Here is a 20,734-nt window from a genome sequence, read left to right as displayed (position 1 = left end):
TTTCAAACACAAAAAAAGTTCAAATACAAAAACCACAAACGACACGACACAAAATATAACATGGCAAGTTATTAAATTAGTATTTCGAAAACAGATCTAACTTGTTATTTTGTAGTTCTGAATTGCGTAAATTTTTAAAGCTTATCACAATCGTTAATTTTCCTTGTCACGTTTTCCAAACCAACTGAATATATCTTTTTTTATCTTTTCTTTTTATTTTAGTGCCTTTTTATTGATTTAAGGAACATGATGTCAGAGGAAATTAATCCCAGTTAATCCCTATTTAATCAAAGCTTTGTTAGATTTTCTTTAAAGTAAATAAAACGCGAATTAATGAATTCGCATAAAGTCATCCATGTTTTAATCTCATCATGCTATGAACAATTGAATATTGCTCTACTATCATACACATTTACGATATACAAAGAATTGACAAATATCACAAGGTCAGTTATCACGTAGTGCAAACAAATTCAACTATAGAATATATCTATTTACTGTATACATTTAACAGGTCGTATGAAATACAAATGTAGCACTTGTAATAACAAAGGTACAAAAATACAATGTTTCACGGGAAACAGTATGTTGTGTATTAGAATGAAAAAGGTCAAAATATACAACTATAACATCGTTATATACAAACGGAAAAATAAACCAATCGACTGCATTAAACATAAACGTATTTACTGTCAACATACTATAATTCCATGTTCTTTGCTGACTCGAATGATTTTCACCAATTCGAATCTTTTAAAACAAGCATACTAGGTGCTGACTGATGGTGCTCATGTTCAGTTCATGCGTGCTTTGTTTCCGCAAAGTATAAAAAGTTTAAATATTCATGGCTTTATTTCACGAAGCAAAATTATTTTCCTACCAAACCTTCGTATACAAAATATCTGGACTTCATTTTCCAACGAAGGATGCGCCATTATACGTGCATTAATCAATAACTATGATAGTAAAACGACTGATAGAAGAATGTTACTTAGCATTAAAAAGATCTACCATGTCATGCTGAAAACAATTTAATTAGGTAGATGTGGGTAATTTTAAAGATACAGTATTTTAAAATATAATCAATTTCACCATATTTACGTTGCAGTTACCACGTATAACAACATGTATGGTATAAAAATAAATGGTGCTGTTGTTATAGATAATGTCAGTTGGTAAATCATTACAACGTGTAATAAGACATCAACAGATATATACTTTTTTTTTTTAAGTGAATGAACTAATAAATATAAGATATTACTCGTGTTAGGTAAGTAATTTACAAAACAAACGTACAGGAAACGTTAAAACGTTGTAATTTTATCCTACAACCTGTCATCAACATGTCTGTTCATCAGAAATAAGTTGTTTGATTGGCCACTAACTTTTCAGAATGTTTGTAAGTATTCAGAATGTATATGTTATCCGAAAGGCTATACCAGACATCTGTACAAGCAGAATGCAATTTTGTGTTTTGTTTTGTTTTGTTTTTTGTTTTTTTGCATTAAAAAAACTCGCTTCGTGTAATGCAACAGTACATTTTACATCTTAACAAAAGTATTCTTGAGATCCTAATCGTTCCAATTATCACATTTCAAATTCCATTCCATCCTACATCATTTAATGACGTCATACGTTTGCAACAGGTGTGATTCCGTCCTTTGAAGTTGCTGTTGAATTAATTTGATTGTTACCTGTCATACAAATATCACAATTCACCCGTATCTTGTTTGCCTGTGATGACCCACTTTTACCTTTCTGGTTGTCATTACTATCATAGGCCTGTGAATCACGTTTCGGCGATGACTTTGGCTGGTCACAACACGCACATTGTAATTCAGTGACAGTAATGTTATTTGTTTCCGCTTTCGATGTTGTAGACGAGGACTGTTCGGGTGTGCTGCTCTCTGCTGTTGCGTTTGAATTCTGTAAGTTTTGGAGCTTCTGCGCCTTTAACACAGATTCAAGGCTACAAGGAAAAAATACACATTGGTGTAAAATATACAGATTTCATAAAATATGCAGATTGTGTAAACATATATAGGTTTCGTAAAATATACAGATTGTGTAAAATATATAGATTTTGTAAAATATACAGATTGTGTAAAAATATACTGATTTCGTAAAATATACAGTTATTTGTATTAAAATGGCCCTTCATGTATTCCTTTATCTGTATATTTTGTGGTGAGTGATGTACTGCTGTTTATCCTGCATTTGTATTAAATAACATTGCTATTCAAATATAGTATCATCGTTTACTAAAATACCATAAAATATACTAAAACGAGAAATGAGATAGTACACGCTATTCGTGAAAGTGCTGAAATTGGTCCGTTTCCCCTCTTGAAACATCCAGACATAAGTATTCGGCGCAAAGATATTTACCGGTAATTGGTGATGTACATCTAATTATTTGCTATAGAAATACATCAATGCGGATCAATGCTCGTTGAGATAAGCAAAGAATTTACCAACATTAACACTAAACGGTTCGCTTGAACTATTTAAATACACAGCCGATGCTCTCTTCCAGACTGGCACACACACACGCACGCACGCACGCACGCACGCACACACGCACACACGCACACACACACACACACACACAATATAGGAACACCAAAAGTATATGGCATGATTTATTGATTATTGTTACACGAATATGTAACACAGAAAACCAACAATATTCTAGATAAGAATAACTATGTACTTAATGTACACCAGTAAATAATACATACATGTAGGTATCTTAACCAAACGACATGACTGAATCACTGCAACAATTTGTACAGGTTAACTTTTAAACAAAACATATGTATACTAAGCTTATTATTTGTAACAAACAACTCAATATGGTGGTACTAGGATGGTATATGTATCAGGACCCGCCGTTAGTCTTGGTCCCATATGTGTTATAAACAGTGTTATGATACTTTAACCTTTAGTGATCAAACCCGAGAGGTATGCTTGTTACAGGGAATTGCCACTTGAGTCTCCATAAATACCCAAAGATGGCTTTTTATAGTTCTTTGAGTGTGAAAAATGACGAGAGCATGAAAGGAAACTTTCACAGGAACATTGATACGATTTTGACGTTTGTGTGCAATTTGCATTCACTTAACCCAAAGAAAGGTGAAAAAATATCCATATAGCCAGAAAGATTAGGTTTTGGAAAATGATTACAGCTCGATTCCAAATTAATAGTTTTATAAATACTAAGAAATTAAGAAGTTATATTATATATATGTTTAATTTCCAAAATTTAAGAAAGTAATTCAGATGAGAAACTTCCGACCTCTATTTACGTACTTGTTACGAGCTTTATACAGGTTTAAAAAGATTTATAGAAAAGACGTGTTAATCCTATCAGGTATTGTTAGCCATATTGAATGCATAAAAATGTTAAGAAGGAAAAGAACGTCAGTATATTAAGATAATATACCAAATCAACCAAGTGACGGACAAAAGGAAAGAATATTACACAGCATTATTTTATAGGTAGGAACGAGAAAGACTACACTATGAAGGTGATTAGATTAACAAAAGCATCTTCTGAAGTGGACAAAGGCAGAGGAGGAATGACGTGCTATCAAAAGAGAATTCTATCTTTGAAAGCGAGAGTATCTGACTAGCTTCACATTTAGACATGTTCGTTCTGCCTATGAACTTTGTGCCAGTTAGAATGAGATCAAGTTCAAGTAGCACCAGGATCAGGCCACGTTTTAATTTCACATTCAAGGACACATCGAAAGGTTTTCTAGAAATGATTGTTATCCGTTTTAAGATCTGAATCGAGGGAAGTCTCGGTAATGAAGAAGGTGTCAGTTGCCCCCTTCATCGGGGACATGGCATGCTGCATATTTGCAAACATTGTGAATCACTCCGCTCTAACTAACCTTTTGATTCCTACTGACATTTTGGCGATATTTCGCTTTGGGGTTTTGCGTTGTATGCTCGCACGTACAGTGAAATTCATTCTCTGGCCATGGCAAATTTTAGTTGTTAAAGTATAGAGTTATTGATTTCTTCCAAACGTTCAGCTTTTCATTGTTGAAACAGTAATCGGTATAATGTGACAAAGAGGTTTGTTATGTTACCAGTTTTGCTTCTCGATGTAATACCTCAAAAAAATTATGGCAAAACGTAGAACCGAAACTAACAGTCTATACTGATAGGTATAAATTGTTATGAGGTTTTCGGGGATCTGTTTGAAGTAGGCATGGTTTTTTCCCTATTTTTCTTCTTTTTAAAACACCATGGAACATTAGCACGTAGGAGCAGACATGAGTAGTTATATCTTAAGTGGCAGAGTATCTGATGATTATACCAATAATATAGACATGAAAGACATCGCACATCAGAAAGACTTGAAGTAAATATGAGGTGTGTGTTGAGGTATACATAGTGACATATGGGGAGTGGAAAGTATCACCGTAGAAGGGAACACATATGACGGTAACGTGACATATTATTTTTTTATTTAAAAGTAGCCCCATTTGGAAAAAATTACTATTAGCCACCAGCTGTGAAATACAATAGTTACATGTTTTATACATATGTGTGTGTGTGTGTCATTTTGGCGATTACTCAACACCTGAAAATCATTCGGTTATCATAATGCTAATATTGTTATTATTAAAAAATATAATCTTCAACTCAATAAGAAAAATCGTTTACGCTAGTAAATAAAAACATAGTCATAATCTTTATTTTGTATCGGTAGTGCTTCATATAGAAAAAAAATCTATCAAAATCAAAGGGTTCGCGTCAACGCTATGAAGAAACGCTTCGACAAAGGGACCAGATTAAGAATGACTCGTGTACTAATAATGACAATCCATTAGGTAACCGCCAAAATGAGTATACACGAGAATGTACAGCAGGGCGATAGAGAAGAGTGCGAAGGAATAGGTGTGCATTATTGTTACTCTACTTACCCATGATTGCTTTCACTGTTATTCAAAAAAATCATATCAAACTAAATAATATAATCAGCAGATATTTCCTCAGATGTTAACACACAACATTGGAAATGCTGGCGTTCATCAGACAGCAATGCTTCATTCAACACTATTGACTATGAATAATTCAAGTTTTTTACTTGAACGATTGGTCGTTTATCAACGTAACTGGAATGTATTCGGTAATTTTTCTATCCAATGTAATGAAAATGCAAACTTGGGTATTTAAATTGTTATTGATGTAATTTAAACAGCTGCCAATACGATAGATAGTTGATAATGGGCGCACTTACTCGTTCATCGGTGGCGGCTCTGGCAGTGGTTTGGAGAATCCATCTTTGCCTACAAGCCAATACGTCTTTGCCAGTCCTTTGCCCTGTACAAAAGTAATATATATAGCAATTAAGAAGAAGAAGAAGAAAAAGAAGAAGAAGAAGAATGAAAAAGAACGTTATTGATAAGACGCGTTTCAATCTTTGATATTTTGATATCTGATGTCTTGGTAATTTTGTATTCAATAGGTTAACGTGATCTTATCTGTCGATCAATTGGAAATGACTTATGAGTGGATGTTTTCTTTTCATCAAGTTGGTATGACAAGTCGTTAAGCATACTGAAGAAATTGTGATTCACTTTTTACCCTCCACTACACTGAAGGTAAAATGCAAGTATATGACCTACTTTCCCCTCACATAGCCTTAAACACGACTTAAGGCTGATAATTATTTCTTGTCTTCCTGTCCCTTGACACTGCCTCATTTTTAGTCGTCAAACAATGTGCTGAATTAAACAACTTTGAATGCTTGGGGTTTTCCCTGCAGGCCAAGTTATGCCGAAATCAGTAAAATTACAACCTTAAACGTCTTGCTGTATACATGCTATAGTACCCTTGACACATTGCACATTGCATTTCTGTGAAATTACATTATAAAATGACCATTTGGCTTGCCCTAATCATAATGTGTGGCTCATCAGAAAGTCGTACTTGCTCTGAACGGCCTATTTTTTGAGCATCCACTCAGATATAACCTCATCTTAATGCGATAATTTGAGTATGTGTTAAAAATGTACAATCTTTATGTGTCTTGCTTTGATTTTAGAAAGTGTTTATCAATATTGTCAAAACGAGATTTCCAATTGATTAAATGAGGTGCTGTCTTAAGATAAGCTGGTATCTACCTTTAGTTCCACCTCTCCTCGATACTCTAATTGATATCCTCCGAGGTCGTCCAGTACCTTTTTGGTCGGCAGACTAATGTGTATTCGGAAAGCTGCAAAAACAAAATGGAGAGTCAAAAATAAATACTTCTCATCCGCACATAGTTCAGAACAAAGGGTGAAATCGTTGCATCGTACGGAAGATTACTTTGGAATGAATGAGACTTTCAATTTCAAAATTGTTGTAAGCGACCCTCAAAGTCTATCGAACTAGCAATATGGAATGACGACTATGACTAACATTTCAAAATCTTGTCAAGAACCAAACAGTTTTAGGTATGTAAGGTCAGATCAAAGTGGTCACTGTTTATGGGATGGCTTCATTCCTTAAGGACGATGAATCAAACCTTAGAACCTTAGATATCAATACATCAAAGAAGTGAAAGACGTGTTAACGAAAGTCAACAGAGACATTTAAAATGCGGATGCAGTACTATCGAAAATCAAATGAAATACACCATGATTTAAAAAAAATGAAATAAAATTCTTTAAATATAATAGGTTGGTATGAATATCTAACTCCTCTTCTATTGGACTTACTGACTTATTAGAAGATGCATCTGTAATTTTTGAAAAAAAAACTTTTCTACAGACGATTTTATATGTCAAAATGTGTTTGCGTTAAAGGTAACTGACGTGTTCCAGATCTACGTCGTCTCTAATTTAAGGTGTTGATTTATTTTAGCATTGTAAACTTCATTCTACTGATGAAACAATCGATATAAAATGGCTGCTGTCTTGTTGTTATCTGATCTGTCGTAGTGGGAGATAACGTGGCAGTCACGCACTCTCATAGCCACAGGCTGAGCTGACCCTTTTACTCAATTATATACGTTTACTTAATAGCGATATTCGTCAGGCAAAAACACTATTGAAGATATACTAACAGATGCGTACCTGGCATGTAATATCTTAGAGCGTTTTAGGGGGAAGATGAAATTAGATTTGTAAAGAAATTTTATCAGGCTGTTTTAAAAATACAACAAAGATAACAACATATCAATATCATCATAACAAAAACTTAAATTCCTTAGAAATAGAGCAAAACTTAAAAAAAAAAAAAAAAAAAAACGGAGACTCCTGCAAAAATAAAATAAAATAATAAAATCAATTTTTCCCATGACGTAACGCCATTGTCAATATTATGACATTGATTTATAACTGTCATTAAAATGCTCCATAATATTCTACACTAGTGATATATAGAACAATATTAGATAAATGATGATTATGTGTCAAACGCTAACACATGTATGACACTAATACAAGTTGTATGCAATTTACAAAAGGGAAATACGCATTAGAAATATCGTCTTAAATACGTTGTCTTATAACTGAAGGGGCTATGTAACTTTTCAAATCGTACCAACGTACATAATTTTCAATCAATATCATCAAGAAATAAAGAGGTTATAGTTATCCGGAAGGTGGCTCGTGCAAAAGGAAAATATAATAATCAGACCTTTGTCCTTATATATTAACCAAAAATTGACACACACACAAACACTCACACGCACATGCACGCACGCACGCACACACAAACACACAAAATGTGGAAGGCGGTATCACGATAATATAAGTCTAGACCTACTAAATCACAATGAGTGACCTCCGGTGAAATCGGAATTTTTATGCGTCTCCCTCTAAAGAGGCAAGAAAAAGACTAAAACGGATGTGTTGTCGTCATAGAAACATTTCAGACCTTCACGTTTTATTCTTCATTATCTGCCCTTTTTTTCGCGATGTCTCGAAAGTTGTGTACATATATCCTACTGAGTATTTCAAGCCTTTAGGATACAAATATAGCGTCTGTTTTATATATAAGGGAGATATTACGTCAGTTAATTGTACCAGCTAGGCAATGCTAATGAAATATTACTGGCGTCATCGTAATTAAATTTCCATTTTTCACAGACTATTGTCTCTACCATGATATTGTTCACTACAGAAGAGTCTGTTATACTGACAATATCTGTACCTTCACATGGGATCTGATCACACACTCACAAAACTACAGAGAACTGAAATTTGAACTGAAAATGAGACCATGACAAAGAGTTAATATTACATAGGGTTCAAACAGCATTTTAATTGCTCTTAAGTTAACAGCGATATATAATCGTTTCAACGAAACATAGATCAAATCGCATACAGAAATCCAGCACTCTTGTGTTATCGATGCTAACTACCTATATATTGTTATAAGGCATTATAATATTCCATTAATCATATAAAAAACGTAATGATATTTAAATATGTAACAATAAATCGCTATTGACCTACATACTGTCTTGACATGAAGAACAATTGGCTTTATTTAACATAGTACAAACAAATAGCACACTGCAACACAAATTTACTGCATTCAATATGTACTGTATTATTCCCATGACTCAGCCCTTCAGGCGCCCGTAGTGAAAGGAGCCAAAACTAGGAAAATAGGAAAAAACAAAAATAGAAAAATTATATTTGAACTGAAGGTTTAAGGAGTGTTTCACTTAATTCATTCTTTAATTTGAGTTAATATCGGTTAACCTACAAGGTAAAAACACGCGAAATTCATTTGTTGACTCTAAACCGTTCTGTACCAATATCCATAATATTTTCATCATGGCTTGCAGGGTTACTGGCTGGAAGAGTTGACACAAAATTTAGCACAGAAGTTGTAAGGTATAAGATAGAATAGATAACATATCGCCATGAAAGATCAATACAAACAAATTGTTGACCAGTGCAGGAGGAAGGCGTACACATAAACAAAAAAAAATCATTGAACCTGTTTTCTTTATGGATTGACTTGTTTTCTGTAGGGGTTTCAATTATGGACAGAAATTTGCGTCATGGTATCATTTATACTTGTCACGCATATGTCACTTGACCCTTTTTTATTTGAATTATGTAATCAACAAATCCAGGACTACATTAATTGGATACATCAAATAACTTGAAATGCAAATTCCTAAATTGATATTGTTTTTCAAATCATATGCCTATTTAGCCTTATATTTCTGTATGTTCATATTTAGTTCTTAACGTCACTGACGAGCGCTAAAAGAACGAAACATATAGAGGAAGGGAATTCACTGGTTGACATTGTTGTAAATCCCCAAAGATCGAAATTTAAATTTTAAAAGATATTTAGAGGTTAGAAAAATGTAAAATAAACATCAGATTTTATCTGATCAACTCACTTAAGTTTGTATTCGGACTATGTTCAAAGCATTTCTATTCACTGCTGCAGATCAAACTATTATTAAATAACTGTTCTTGTTGATATTTAATATGATCCTCTTTGACGGGATGAGTTATTTCTATTCAAACGGCATTTTTTTTCTATCAACTACATTAGGAGTGCATATTTTCTGTCGAGCCATGTTGTAGTTTAGATATAATACAATTTTCGTTATTCATTTAATCGAAATCACCTTAAATGGTAATTTGCAAATCCAAACTGTTTTCAGGGATTCGATCAACAGTCTAAACTGTCTAGAGACATTCACTGGTATATTGTATAAAGCGATCTAGCTGTAGGCGCCACTGTCTGTCAACATGATCCCAGGAGGTGAACTGTTCACTTACCACTTCCAGTGGACTCCATCCGTGAGGCTGTGTTAACGGTATCTCCAAATAAACAGTACCGGGGCATAGTCAAACCTACCACTCCAGCAACACAAGAACCTGACAAAGTATAAACAAACAAGATAGTAAAACATTTAACGAACAAATGATAAAGTAAAGCAAATTTGAAAGACACTGAATTAATGCAGAACGATGATTTGAATAGCCTGAAATTATACGGAAAGAAGGCTGGATAATACCTATTCATATGTAAGCCGAAATAGTTTTTTCACATGTATAAAAACAGATATATACATATATCAAAAACCGACTTGCATCGAGCTGGGTAATGGTTTAAGCTATCTTACTACAGATCGGGAAGAATATCCTAAAACAACGGTATATTGTTTTAGTTAATTGTTTTCATCATACAGTCATACGCATTTCCTATTTTGGTTAACATTATCATAAGTATCTACGAATATGGAAAATGACGCAAATACACGAAAAAACTGTAGTCTCCAAATACATCAAACTAAACACAGTTCGCAACGTGACATATATTGCTGGCGTGTTTGTGCAGAAATTAGAGTCCTAGAAAATGACAGTAGTGTACATCATGAAGGGAAATCAAATCATTTGACGACCCAACAGCCATGACGTGAAGTCAAATACATTCAGTACCCATTGCGAGTGGACGAGTATTCCTCGTGTGTTGCAACTTTTCATGCGCGATTCAAATCAGGTCATGAAGAATGCCAATCTTATGTAGATGTATACATGTGACTCTCGAAAGGAGTTGGGGGGGGGGGGAACTTTGATATTTTAACATTACTAGAAATATTGCTTTACCATTGACCATTGGCAGTCATACATTGGTAATGATACATAACAACAAATTCTTACATACAAAATGCACGTCGATATATAACTGACATCTTTCTATTGAGAAATTTCGGGTAATTAAAAACAGCAGAGATAAGAAATTTTATTGTTAGCTTGTATATAGTCAGTTAGGTTACCACACGATTCTAAAAATGATTATCTCCAACATTAGTAATACAAGGTCTGTACGTTTCAGGAATGATAAACACATTCCTTTGTGGACAGATTGACTATACTTATACAAAATAACCCTTTATACAAGTAAGGCTGTCAATTATTACATGTGTAGGTAGCTTTATTGGATTTCTGATTCTAAAACCCTACAGATTAGCATCAGTCTGTTTGTGCATTCCAGCGTTTATATGTACGTTCAAAATGTAAGACATGTTCGATTTAAACGTATACACTATAGGGACAGACAGAGATAAATTTTACCGGAGGCAGACAATTTCTCTACAGAGAAAATCCACAAATGTATAAAGACAAACGGCGAGAAGCAGACGATACGTTTTAGTTTGTGTAATAGAGCTATATACATTCAATTCAAAAGATGTGTTTTGTCTGTCGTGATCTTCGTCCAGGGGCACTGAGACGATACAAAGACGTCATTACAATGTACGACCTCGTCACCTACAAACATAAACACTGTCAATGTCTCAAAAATAGTCGACATTAGTAAACAGATCGATGTATATCCACTGTACGAGGTGAAATGTCCATTTTCTCCAACGTTAGCTTTTCATATGTACCAAAGATGATTTGGTCACGTATAAAATACGTCAGAGCTTTGTCTAAGAATCACTTTTAAAGCAGAAGTTGACATTGTAAGTTGTTGTCGGTTTATCTTTCTATGTATTATACAGAATGTTGCTCTTTCACTAAATGCTTTAGGGCCTGATTTGGAACCGATTTCTATATTTTGCAAACTGGATGAATTTTTCCCCCCTATCCGTGAACTAAAAATTCACAACAATTAGGTTGTAGGCCACATAACATTGGCAATTACCGTCGACAATGCTTGGCTCGAGTGTTTGTACAACCTGATATTATATAATGTATTTGATAAGATCATGATAGGACAATGTTTAAAAATACACTATAAGAAAAGCAAAATGGCGAACACTGCAATATCATGCTGGATGACCTCTAAATAGGATGACCTCTAAATATCGAATATGTTATATGTTTGTACTATTTGTTTTAGTATCATAAAACGCTGGCGCACAAAAATCATCTAAAGAGTATAGATTCACAGATAAGCAATACTGTAGAGTAAAACGAAATCGAAGGGAAGTAAAGATGGAAAACTTATGCCATGTATCCATTCATTGTTTTGTTTTTTTAAATATGGAGAATCTAATTTGATATGTTCTTCGCTACTACATTGAGTTTTCTAAAATGAAGCCACATGAAGTAGATCCTTGATCAAGTAAAATGTTTCAAACCACATATCTTCTGCACTCAAATACTGATACACTGGGAAAGTGTAGCTGAACCGGATGCCAGTCACCACTTCCGCTGTCATTTATGACCTTAACTGTTGTTAGGGCAAAAACCCATGACAATAAAACAATTACACATCTTCAAGGAAAGAATATTATGCTACAAAGCACTTCATTCACCAGTATGTAGGCCGATTCTCAGTCTCAAAGGCACTTCGGGCATATGGCGTATCTTGAATGTCCCACATATGCTGAGGAGGTCGAGCGCCATGGTGCCGATTTCTCCAGCGTGTCTGTTCTCGTTTCGCACTGGAAGACCGCTCACTACCATGTACGCATCCCCTATTGTCTCGACCTAGCGATACGTTAAACAAATCGTATTATTGAAACCTTCTGATATGCATCTTATCTAAAACGTTTTCATTTAGTCTCGTTTATTAGAATAACGCGTTTTGTGGATTATTTTTCCTTTATTTTTAAGTTAGCTGCATATCTAATCTTCTCATAGACTTCAATATCATTTGGTCTCAATTTACGACAAGCAGAATATGTTAAGGTAAATGCTCAAATAGGTCTTAACATGTCTAGATATCAAAACATATACATTCATGTTTATATTCCTAATACATGTAATGGCATTCAAAATAAACAATTCAGTAGAAAACACTTTCAAATGTTATAAATATTTGAGATCAACACACAAGCACTTATCTAGCTACAGTACATGTTGAGTTGGTTTGTGAAGCATTTACATATACATGTTGCAATTTCACAATTTTTTGGTTCTTGTTTTCTTTTTTCAAACTGACATTTCAATATATTTTTCTTATTGAAATAAGATTACCTTGTACACATCGTAGTTGTCTATGCATGCATCAAACGCTGTGTAAAGGTCATTCAAAAGGTCAACCACTTGCATAGGAGTGCTCATAGCCGAAATTGTGGTGAAACCCACAACATCACTGAAATATATCGTTACCTCCTCGAATGTCTCGGCATTGATTTTTTGTCCACTCTTCAAACCGTCTGCGACCACTCTGTAGTAATAAAAGTCCATAACCACTCCTTTTACGACTTATAACAGCGGGTACTTATATATACATATATATTGAGCGATTGAATTTGTATCTAAAAATTAATTTATTGAGAGCAAGATCTATGGCAAAAGGACGGAACGAAAGGACCTATATGAAAAAGGCCTAAAAACTTCAGATGTAAATGGGTTACGGAATTATAGCAAATCCAATACTGAAAGATGAGTATAACATTTACAATATGAGCTGCGTTATTTTCTATATTTTAAAGCCTGCAATTGGAGCTCTCTGTTGCAGCTCTTCTCGTGATAAGCTGAAAGCAATATGTACAGTGCATAATCTTTACAGTTATATTTCCCTCTTGAATATCTAATCCTTCAGAAACCGTCAAATCTGCAAAATCACTGTCAAATACATGTAGGATAAAGGCGATAAATTCTTCTCAATGGTACGATCATCTGGTTCACAGATAAATAGTCAGGGAAATAGCATTACTTTGCGGCAAATATTTATTAACAAAGCAATATATCAACGAAAAAAAACTATAAATTGATCAACATTATCCATATTCTTCCAGCTTCATATCTTTTGCTTTTCACTTACATGATTAGAATAATTTCGTTACTGTATGGAACCAATGCATTTATCATGTTCAATAAAAGAACATCTGAAAAATATGTTTTATCCAGTTGTGAGATTTTGGCAAATAAATATGGCTGACGTTTTTTGAGGATTAAACTAGCTTTTGACATATTGAACTTTTTTGCGTTTTATACTAAACCCGTACCTGTTTATCATTCATGATACCAAGTAATTTACAAATAAGATGAGCCCAGACATCTTTGTTATAAGGTGTAGTAGCTGGATTTAACATCACCATGACACCAATTCAAAGTTTCGATTGGAAAACTGAGTAAACACGGACACATTTTGATTCAGTGTAAATAACGCTCTTCTCTTTTCTTTTTCAGAATTTCCGAAAATGACTTAAATGTTTGCTCAAAATTGCGCCATCGAAGGAAATATATAAGAAGACAGTGAATATAGGGAAAAAATAGGGTTACATATTTAGGGATATATTTACGCTGGCAACATCCGATTTAAAAGGACATCCGTCTTTTTTTTCTCTTCCTCTAACTGGACTGTTCTTTCTTTAACAATGTCCTCAAGGTCATTTGAATACTTCTCCAGCATCCTGAACATCGAATCCACTATGTTCATCTTCCTGCCAATCACACATGGAAATATATTCTTTAGTACAATACTTTTAGATACTCCACTTTCTTACAATCAATTTGGATAAATTTCGTGTATAAAATATAATATTCCTAATATAAACCATGCTTTCAAAATGGTTGCATTAATTATATTGGAAGACATCAATAACTGCATGTATAAAACAGTAAATTTAATATACATACAACGTAAGTATTCAGATAACTGTATACGCTGTAAACTACGGGATTTCTATTTGTACAAGCGACAATATTATTTTGTTGTATTGTAGTTATAAACGAAATTAAAAGTAATCCAATTGTAACATCAAAAACACATCCTTTTGCGAGCCAACGATCAAGCTTAATATAATAATCTGCATTCTTGATGAAGGAAACTGATGTTTTTAAAAGCTCGCAAAAATACAGATTTCCATTGTTGATTGTGATTAAGATAAATATCTTCTAAAAGCTCAATATCATTTTCAGAAGTGCAAATGTCATCGTATCATTTCCGTTACTTTTCAGATAAAATGAAATTATTTAATAACAACTAAATTCCCAAAGGAAAAACTTTAGACTTCGTATGATTTCATTTAGAGAATGTCCTTTGTTGAACGCCATTTGATCAAAACTACAGTAAGCCGTGCATTCACTTACTAATATTGTAATGAACAAATTTGATTATGTAAAGAAACGACATTACTACAAACATGGAAAATATGGAATGATTATTAAATAACACGATATTGCTACATTCCGTTTTGTAAATATTGATTTTTTTCTATCATTAAAGTAAATGCATTCGATATAAGTATAGAAAATCTTATATATTGATCATATTTAGCGATCTATATTATTTATGACATGTGTCAACAATGATTTATGAAAACCCTTTTGTTATTTATTTATTCAATATATTTCCATTTTTCGTCTCTCGTATTAATCTAACTCTTAGGTTGTAAGGCTTATTGTATCTATATGACTATCATTTCCAAACAAATCTTCCAAATATTTTAATGAAACATTCTTTATCAATATCCAACTCTTATTAAGTTCATTTGGACCAATAAAACCTCAACATATCTTTGGAATTCTCGCAATTAAAAAAAGTCTTCAGATAATGAAAGTGAAATGATGCGAAGACCAATAATCATGGTAACAGTTTTTTCGTATGATGACCTTACACCTTCGATCAAATTCGTATTTGTTCTTGTCTAAGGTATTTCAAAGCAAAATATTCCCTGGAATATCATTTTTAAATATCAAAGCACATAAGCGACAAGGAGGACGATCAAACAGCCATGTGGTCGGGTGGCGCAGTGGTAACGCATTCGCCTTCACCTAACTGACCGGGGTTCGATTCCCGGAATGGACGTGAAAAGGGAAGGGGTCACCTGCCCGACCACGTGGGTTTTCTCCGGTTTTCTCCCACAATAAGACCCCTCGCACGCTTACATCCGAGACAACAAGAGTGACTAGTATAAGTTGGCATAACTTGTTTCGCAATTGTTGTAAACCAAATAAAGTTTATATCTAAAACAACCTTCTACTTATAACATATTATGCACAGTTATCATTTACAATGAGTTTTTGAAGTTATCTGATAAACTCACGAAGACGTATTTATATAATGCTATCATAGCATGCTTATCAGTAATCAGCTTTCTTATTCAAATAAATAGATATATACAAGCGTATTTATGAAAACGCACAGAACCTTAAAATATCACTCAGTAACTTATTCATACTATAGTAACGAAGCGGAAATACGGGTATTATCTGATGAGATATGTGCATACACAGACACACATTTGACAAGGTTAATACTTACTTCCCACCGGCGACAGATTTGAATTGTTGATAAACATCCTCAATAGATGGTCGCATATCAGGGTTCTCTGACCAGCATTGCTTCATAATCTGAATATATTGGGGTTGTGCGGCCTGCGGCGATACAGACGGTCGGAGAAGTGGAGGAGGTTTTCTTATCTTCTCAATAATCTCTGTAGGAAGACGAATAGTCGTTAGGTCAGACGGATTAAGTACAAAATCTATGGCGGACGTCAGATCGCCATCGCTGATTGTCAGTGTCCAATTTATACGTTCAAATTAGTCATCGTGGCCTTGTTAAGGTCCGATTTGGTGCTACACAAAGTAATTTATCACTGATTATGACAAAAAAGATAAAACAGACCATGTTCGTAATATCTATCATTCAAATTCCCAATAATTGATCGATTAGTATTAGAATTTACAACAAACGCAGCGATTTTTTCCCGTTCATATTTGAGATGGAAGAATGGAAAAACAGACACCAGACCCACTTGCGTATCAGTGAATATTACATATTAAAAAGAGAAATTAAAAGGAAGTCAGATCTTAATTGTTTGATGCAAAGTAACTTTGAATATGCCAAGCCTATGAGGTAGATATAATGACACGTTAAACCTGTCATAGAAATAGCCATTCTTATGTATGATGTTAAAACGTATTACAATTTAAGGTCACATTAACACGTGATAGAATTATAAATGTTCTAATCAAATAACGAGTAACCTTTGTGATGCTGATGATATTACAAAAAAAAAAAAAAAAAATGAAAAAAAAAGAAAAGAAAAAAAAAAATATGCAAACACAATTATAATCCAAACTTACAACTATGGTAATATATGACAAAAAGAAAGATTTACTCGGAGACTCCTAAAAATGTTCAAGAAGAATAAAACCAAGTTTTCCGAAAGAGTTAGCAACCTTTGGTTCATCGACTACGCCCGCCTTGTAAATCTTGGTCAATTGAAGTAAGTAATGTCAAGTTCTCAAATGAGAGCAAGACATAGAACAACTGAACAAACAAGTAAACTACCATCTACCTGATCGAACAAAGACATTTTTTCTCAGTAAGATCACTATGACGATAGTAAAACGTCCCCTTTATCTTGTCATCTTCCATCTTTTGAAACCATGTACTACGGGTTTGTCCTCAGTTCGCTTCTCGCACGAAAATCTTGATAATTGAAATGGACCCTTGAATATTGAAACTATTGCGACATGTAAATATCATAGGTCGGTGAAATGTGTAAGACCACTTATGCAGCAAACATTGCTTACCTATCATGAGATAAGAATAACAATAATGAATCCAACCATTTTTCTGCAATCAAAATCAAATTCATTTGTTTTTATATTACCGGTTGTTATTTGTTTCCCCTTTCTTTGTGTGTCAATCAATTGTTATCAATAAAATATAACATACGTTTCAGTTCCATGATAAATACTGAGTGTGTTTCATTTCCTATAAGAGACTGACATCTGTACTAACGGTGGTCGTGTCGCGCCGTGGTAACGCACTCGCCTTCCACCCGTCCGGGGTTCGATTCCCGGACCGGACGTGAAAAGATATAGGGTCACCTTCACGAACACGTGGGTTTTTCTCCGGTATTCAGGTTTCCTCCCACAGTAAGACCCTCGCGTGCGCTCCCATCCGGGCCAACAAGAATTTTAAATTTAAATTGGAAAAAAAAAACTTGCCCCGAAATTTTGAAAAATAAAGTGTATTTACGAAGGGTGTTTTTAACGTCACAATGCCCTGATTAGGGCTTGCAGACTTTTGATATCAGACATGTCAATAACATTTCATATTTCTGGTGTAGGACATTACTCCAGTAGACCGGGAACAGTTTGGTTTGTATACAACTTAGTACTAGAGGTAGATATGTTTTTGAGACGATGGGCTTTTCGATAGGATTTAGCTCTCATTTTCTTTCAATTCTTGACAATATGGGAGATTAATATCATGGTATGAATCATATTTCAGCAAATAGTGTACTTATATATAATATGTCATTTTACATTTCACTGAATTGCTATAGTATCACGAGATAAATGTCCGCTGTCGCGACTTTCATTATTACAAATAAAGCATTTTAAGTACAATGCGGCTGGCATTGGTAATAAATGTTCAATCTGTTTCTTTTATTGTTGCTTTACATCCTATAATTTGAAATAATTTTATCTGTAATACAATGACGACGACACTACAATGTCATATTGTTTAAGTCTGGCCCTATGCACATTTTCTATGAACTAACTTGAAAGACAACAGGCATGTGATTAACACATTTTCAGATTGATGGGTACTATGTAGATAAAGTTAATTACTTCCAAACGGATGACAAACGATACCATTATTAGAATTTGAAATTCAAGTTAATGTAAAGCAGTTGCCATTTGTTATTTTCGTTAGTTGCGTAATACATAATGTTCGGTTTGTTCAAATGCCAGTCATGTGTAAAGTTGATTGTCTGGGAAAACATACTGAAATTGCTAAAAGTACATGTAGCAATATGAGTTTAATATAATTGAATACAGACGGTCTATCAGAGGAGAATATCTAGTCTGGAATGGCGAGGTCACACCTTTAAGTATGGAAAACGATTCAACGGAACACAATGAAACTCGAGGATGATCAATCCATCACCTTTATACAGAATTTCAGGGTGTCGGCAGACATATCAAACATTACAGTCTGTCCAATAACATACAACATGCGGCATTTTGACGATTACAAATCACTTATATAGCCAATTTAACTTCACAAATATATCTCATCGTGTCACATTTATTCATCAAATTCATACATATGACACTGGTACATTTATTCAAACACAACAAAAGCCAACTTGGGTGTTCAGCTTGACTGATGAATGATGCAGATTTATCCGTTATTGGTCTTCGTTCTCTGTTCAAGTATCAGTAAAAACCAGCACATTCGATCTCCATATCAACTATTCAGAACGTGTTCTGATTTTACTGTACTATTATCGGAAATATTTACACGAGCAGTAAAGTGTAAGAATATAGGGAAAATAATGTGTAACAGGAAACTTATAATTTTATTAATACATCAACTTTCCAAGACCACGTTGCTAAATGATAACTTAATTGTCTCAGAACGTTAGCACGTGATAAAGCACATGTTCATATCACGTTTTCTATATATCAAAAGTGTCAATGACCATGAGTTGGTATTTGATAATAACACAGAGGATATAATAGTATTGCAATAATTTCACGTCTTCTCATGTCATTCCTGTGAACTAATTACTAATTAAATATATTTTCGTTCGATGAACCTCTCACCCGAACATTATCGTTGATTACTTTTCCAAGATTGTACAAAAGACACACAAGTGAATAACACCATTAGTTAGCGTTTTATACGGTAGGACTGAACAGTGAATTAAATCGTATCATAATGCTGTTTCATCCTTCTATAACTCGCCAGAGATTCCTATAATTGGCAGTCTAGGAGGCGACTGAGGAAAATCTAAAGTGATCGAAAGAAAAGTTTGAATCTAGTCAGGGAGGTGCAGCAGTCTCGAAATTAAATAAATTTCGTAATTTAAGAGTAAATCAGATAAGAAGATGTTTTGAAAATAAAAAAAAAAAAAAAAAAAATCAAATCAAATTTGCTGCAATGATGACAGTGTATTTGACTCTATGCTGGGTCTGATATAATTCTCATGCCAGGCGGTAATAGTAAAAAAGTAAGCATTGTATATTAACCTCTCATTTCCAATATCACTGACATCTCAGGGTTGATAACAATTGATGTAATCGGTTACAAACTACTAGAGGACAACATGTGGTTGTATTTGTCTGCAATCATTAGTGAGAGCTATATCAAAATTATGACAATACACATGGACTTATCAATAACTTATCTGTATTTCTAATGACATTAGCGATATAAACATTATCACAAACCATATAGTTATACAATAAAACCGTCTAGTTCTTAAAATCGATCATGAAACTTCAAACGTCACTGCCTTTGGAAGACCAGTTATCTTGATATAGATGTAAATACATGACGCTGGATCACTGGCGTGAGATTATCGATTTAAACGATAGGTTTGAAGGGTTACACATCATGTCAGATAATCTTCCTGTACCGTTTACAACCTATCGATATATGTCTGGCTAGTTTCGGTTCAGACATGCCAATTACAATTTGAGTTTTTCTAAAATACACGAGAAAAACAACAACGAATTACATCCATCTCAAGGTCAAACGAAATGAGGTTTAGACTTAGGGCTCAGTATAGAGGAAAACGTACCTTTTTATGGTAAAATTGATTCTTTTTATGGTCATAGATCACGGATATAGAATCCCACAAGGCATGTTAACACTGTTCTGTTTTGACACCAATATACTTTAGCATGATTATACATTAACTATCTGAATAGAACAATATCTCTATCTTGATTTATAACATGAAGCACTGATGAGCAGGCATTAAGCTGCTGGAATAATTAGCCGGATGTATGTCCATGTAATTAATAGAACAGGAATTTTCTGCTGTGACACGTATGAGCAAGATAGAAAACGACTAAAAAAAGTTATGACACACTAT

The 20,734-nt window shown here is 33.9% G+C and overlaps 1 protein-coding gene across 1 annotated transcript in view; it reads right to left on the bottom strand.

Moving 5' to 3' along the window:
* Positions 1–1,629: 1,629 nt before the first annotated feature.
* Positions 1,630–20,734, bottom strand: part of LOC132563241 (retinal guanylyl cyclase 2-like) — a 115,596-nt gene continuing 96,491 nt past the window's right edge. The window contains exons 11-19 of the mRNA XM_060227996.1: positions 16,150–16,321; positions 14,186–14,326; positions 12,912–13,104; positions 12,248–12,422; positions 9,762–9,860; positions 6,144–6,235; positions 5,258–5,340; positions 4,941–4,955; positions 1,630–1,969 (exon numbers count right to left, since the gene is read on the bottom strand). Coding sequence (XP_060083979.1) covers positions 1,630–1,969; positions 4,941–4,955; positions 5,258–5,340; positions 6,144–6,235; positions 9,762–9,860; positions 12,248–12,422; positions 12,912–13,104; positions 14,186–14,326; positions 16,150–16,321 — 1,310 coding nt within the window. The remainder of the gene's footprint in view (positions 1,970–4,940; positions 4,956–5,257; positions 5,341–6,143; positions 6,236–9,761; positions 9,861–12,247; positions 12,423–12,911; positions 13,105–14,185; positions 14,327–16,149; positions 16,322–20,734) is intronic.

The sequence above is a fragment of the Ylistrum balloti genome, unplaced genomic scaffold (assembly GCF_031769215.1).
Source record: "Ylistrum balloti isolate Yb309-2 unplaced genomic scaffold, AGI_CSIRO_Ybal_v1 Utg371644, whole genome shotgun sequence".
Classification (NCBI taxonomy): domain Eukaryota; kingdom Metazoa; phylum Mollusca; class Bivalvia; order Pectinida; family Pectinidae; genus Ylistrum; species Ylistrum balloti.
This window is presented reverse-complemented; position numbering and strand designations above follow the sequence as displayed.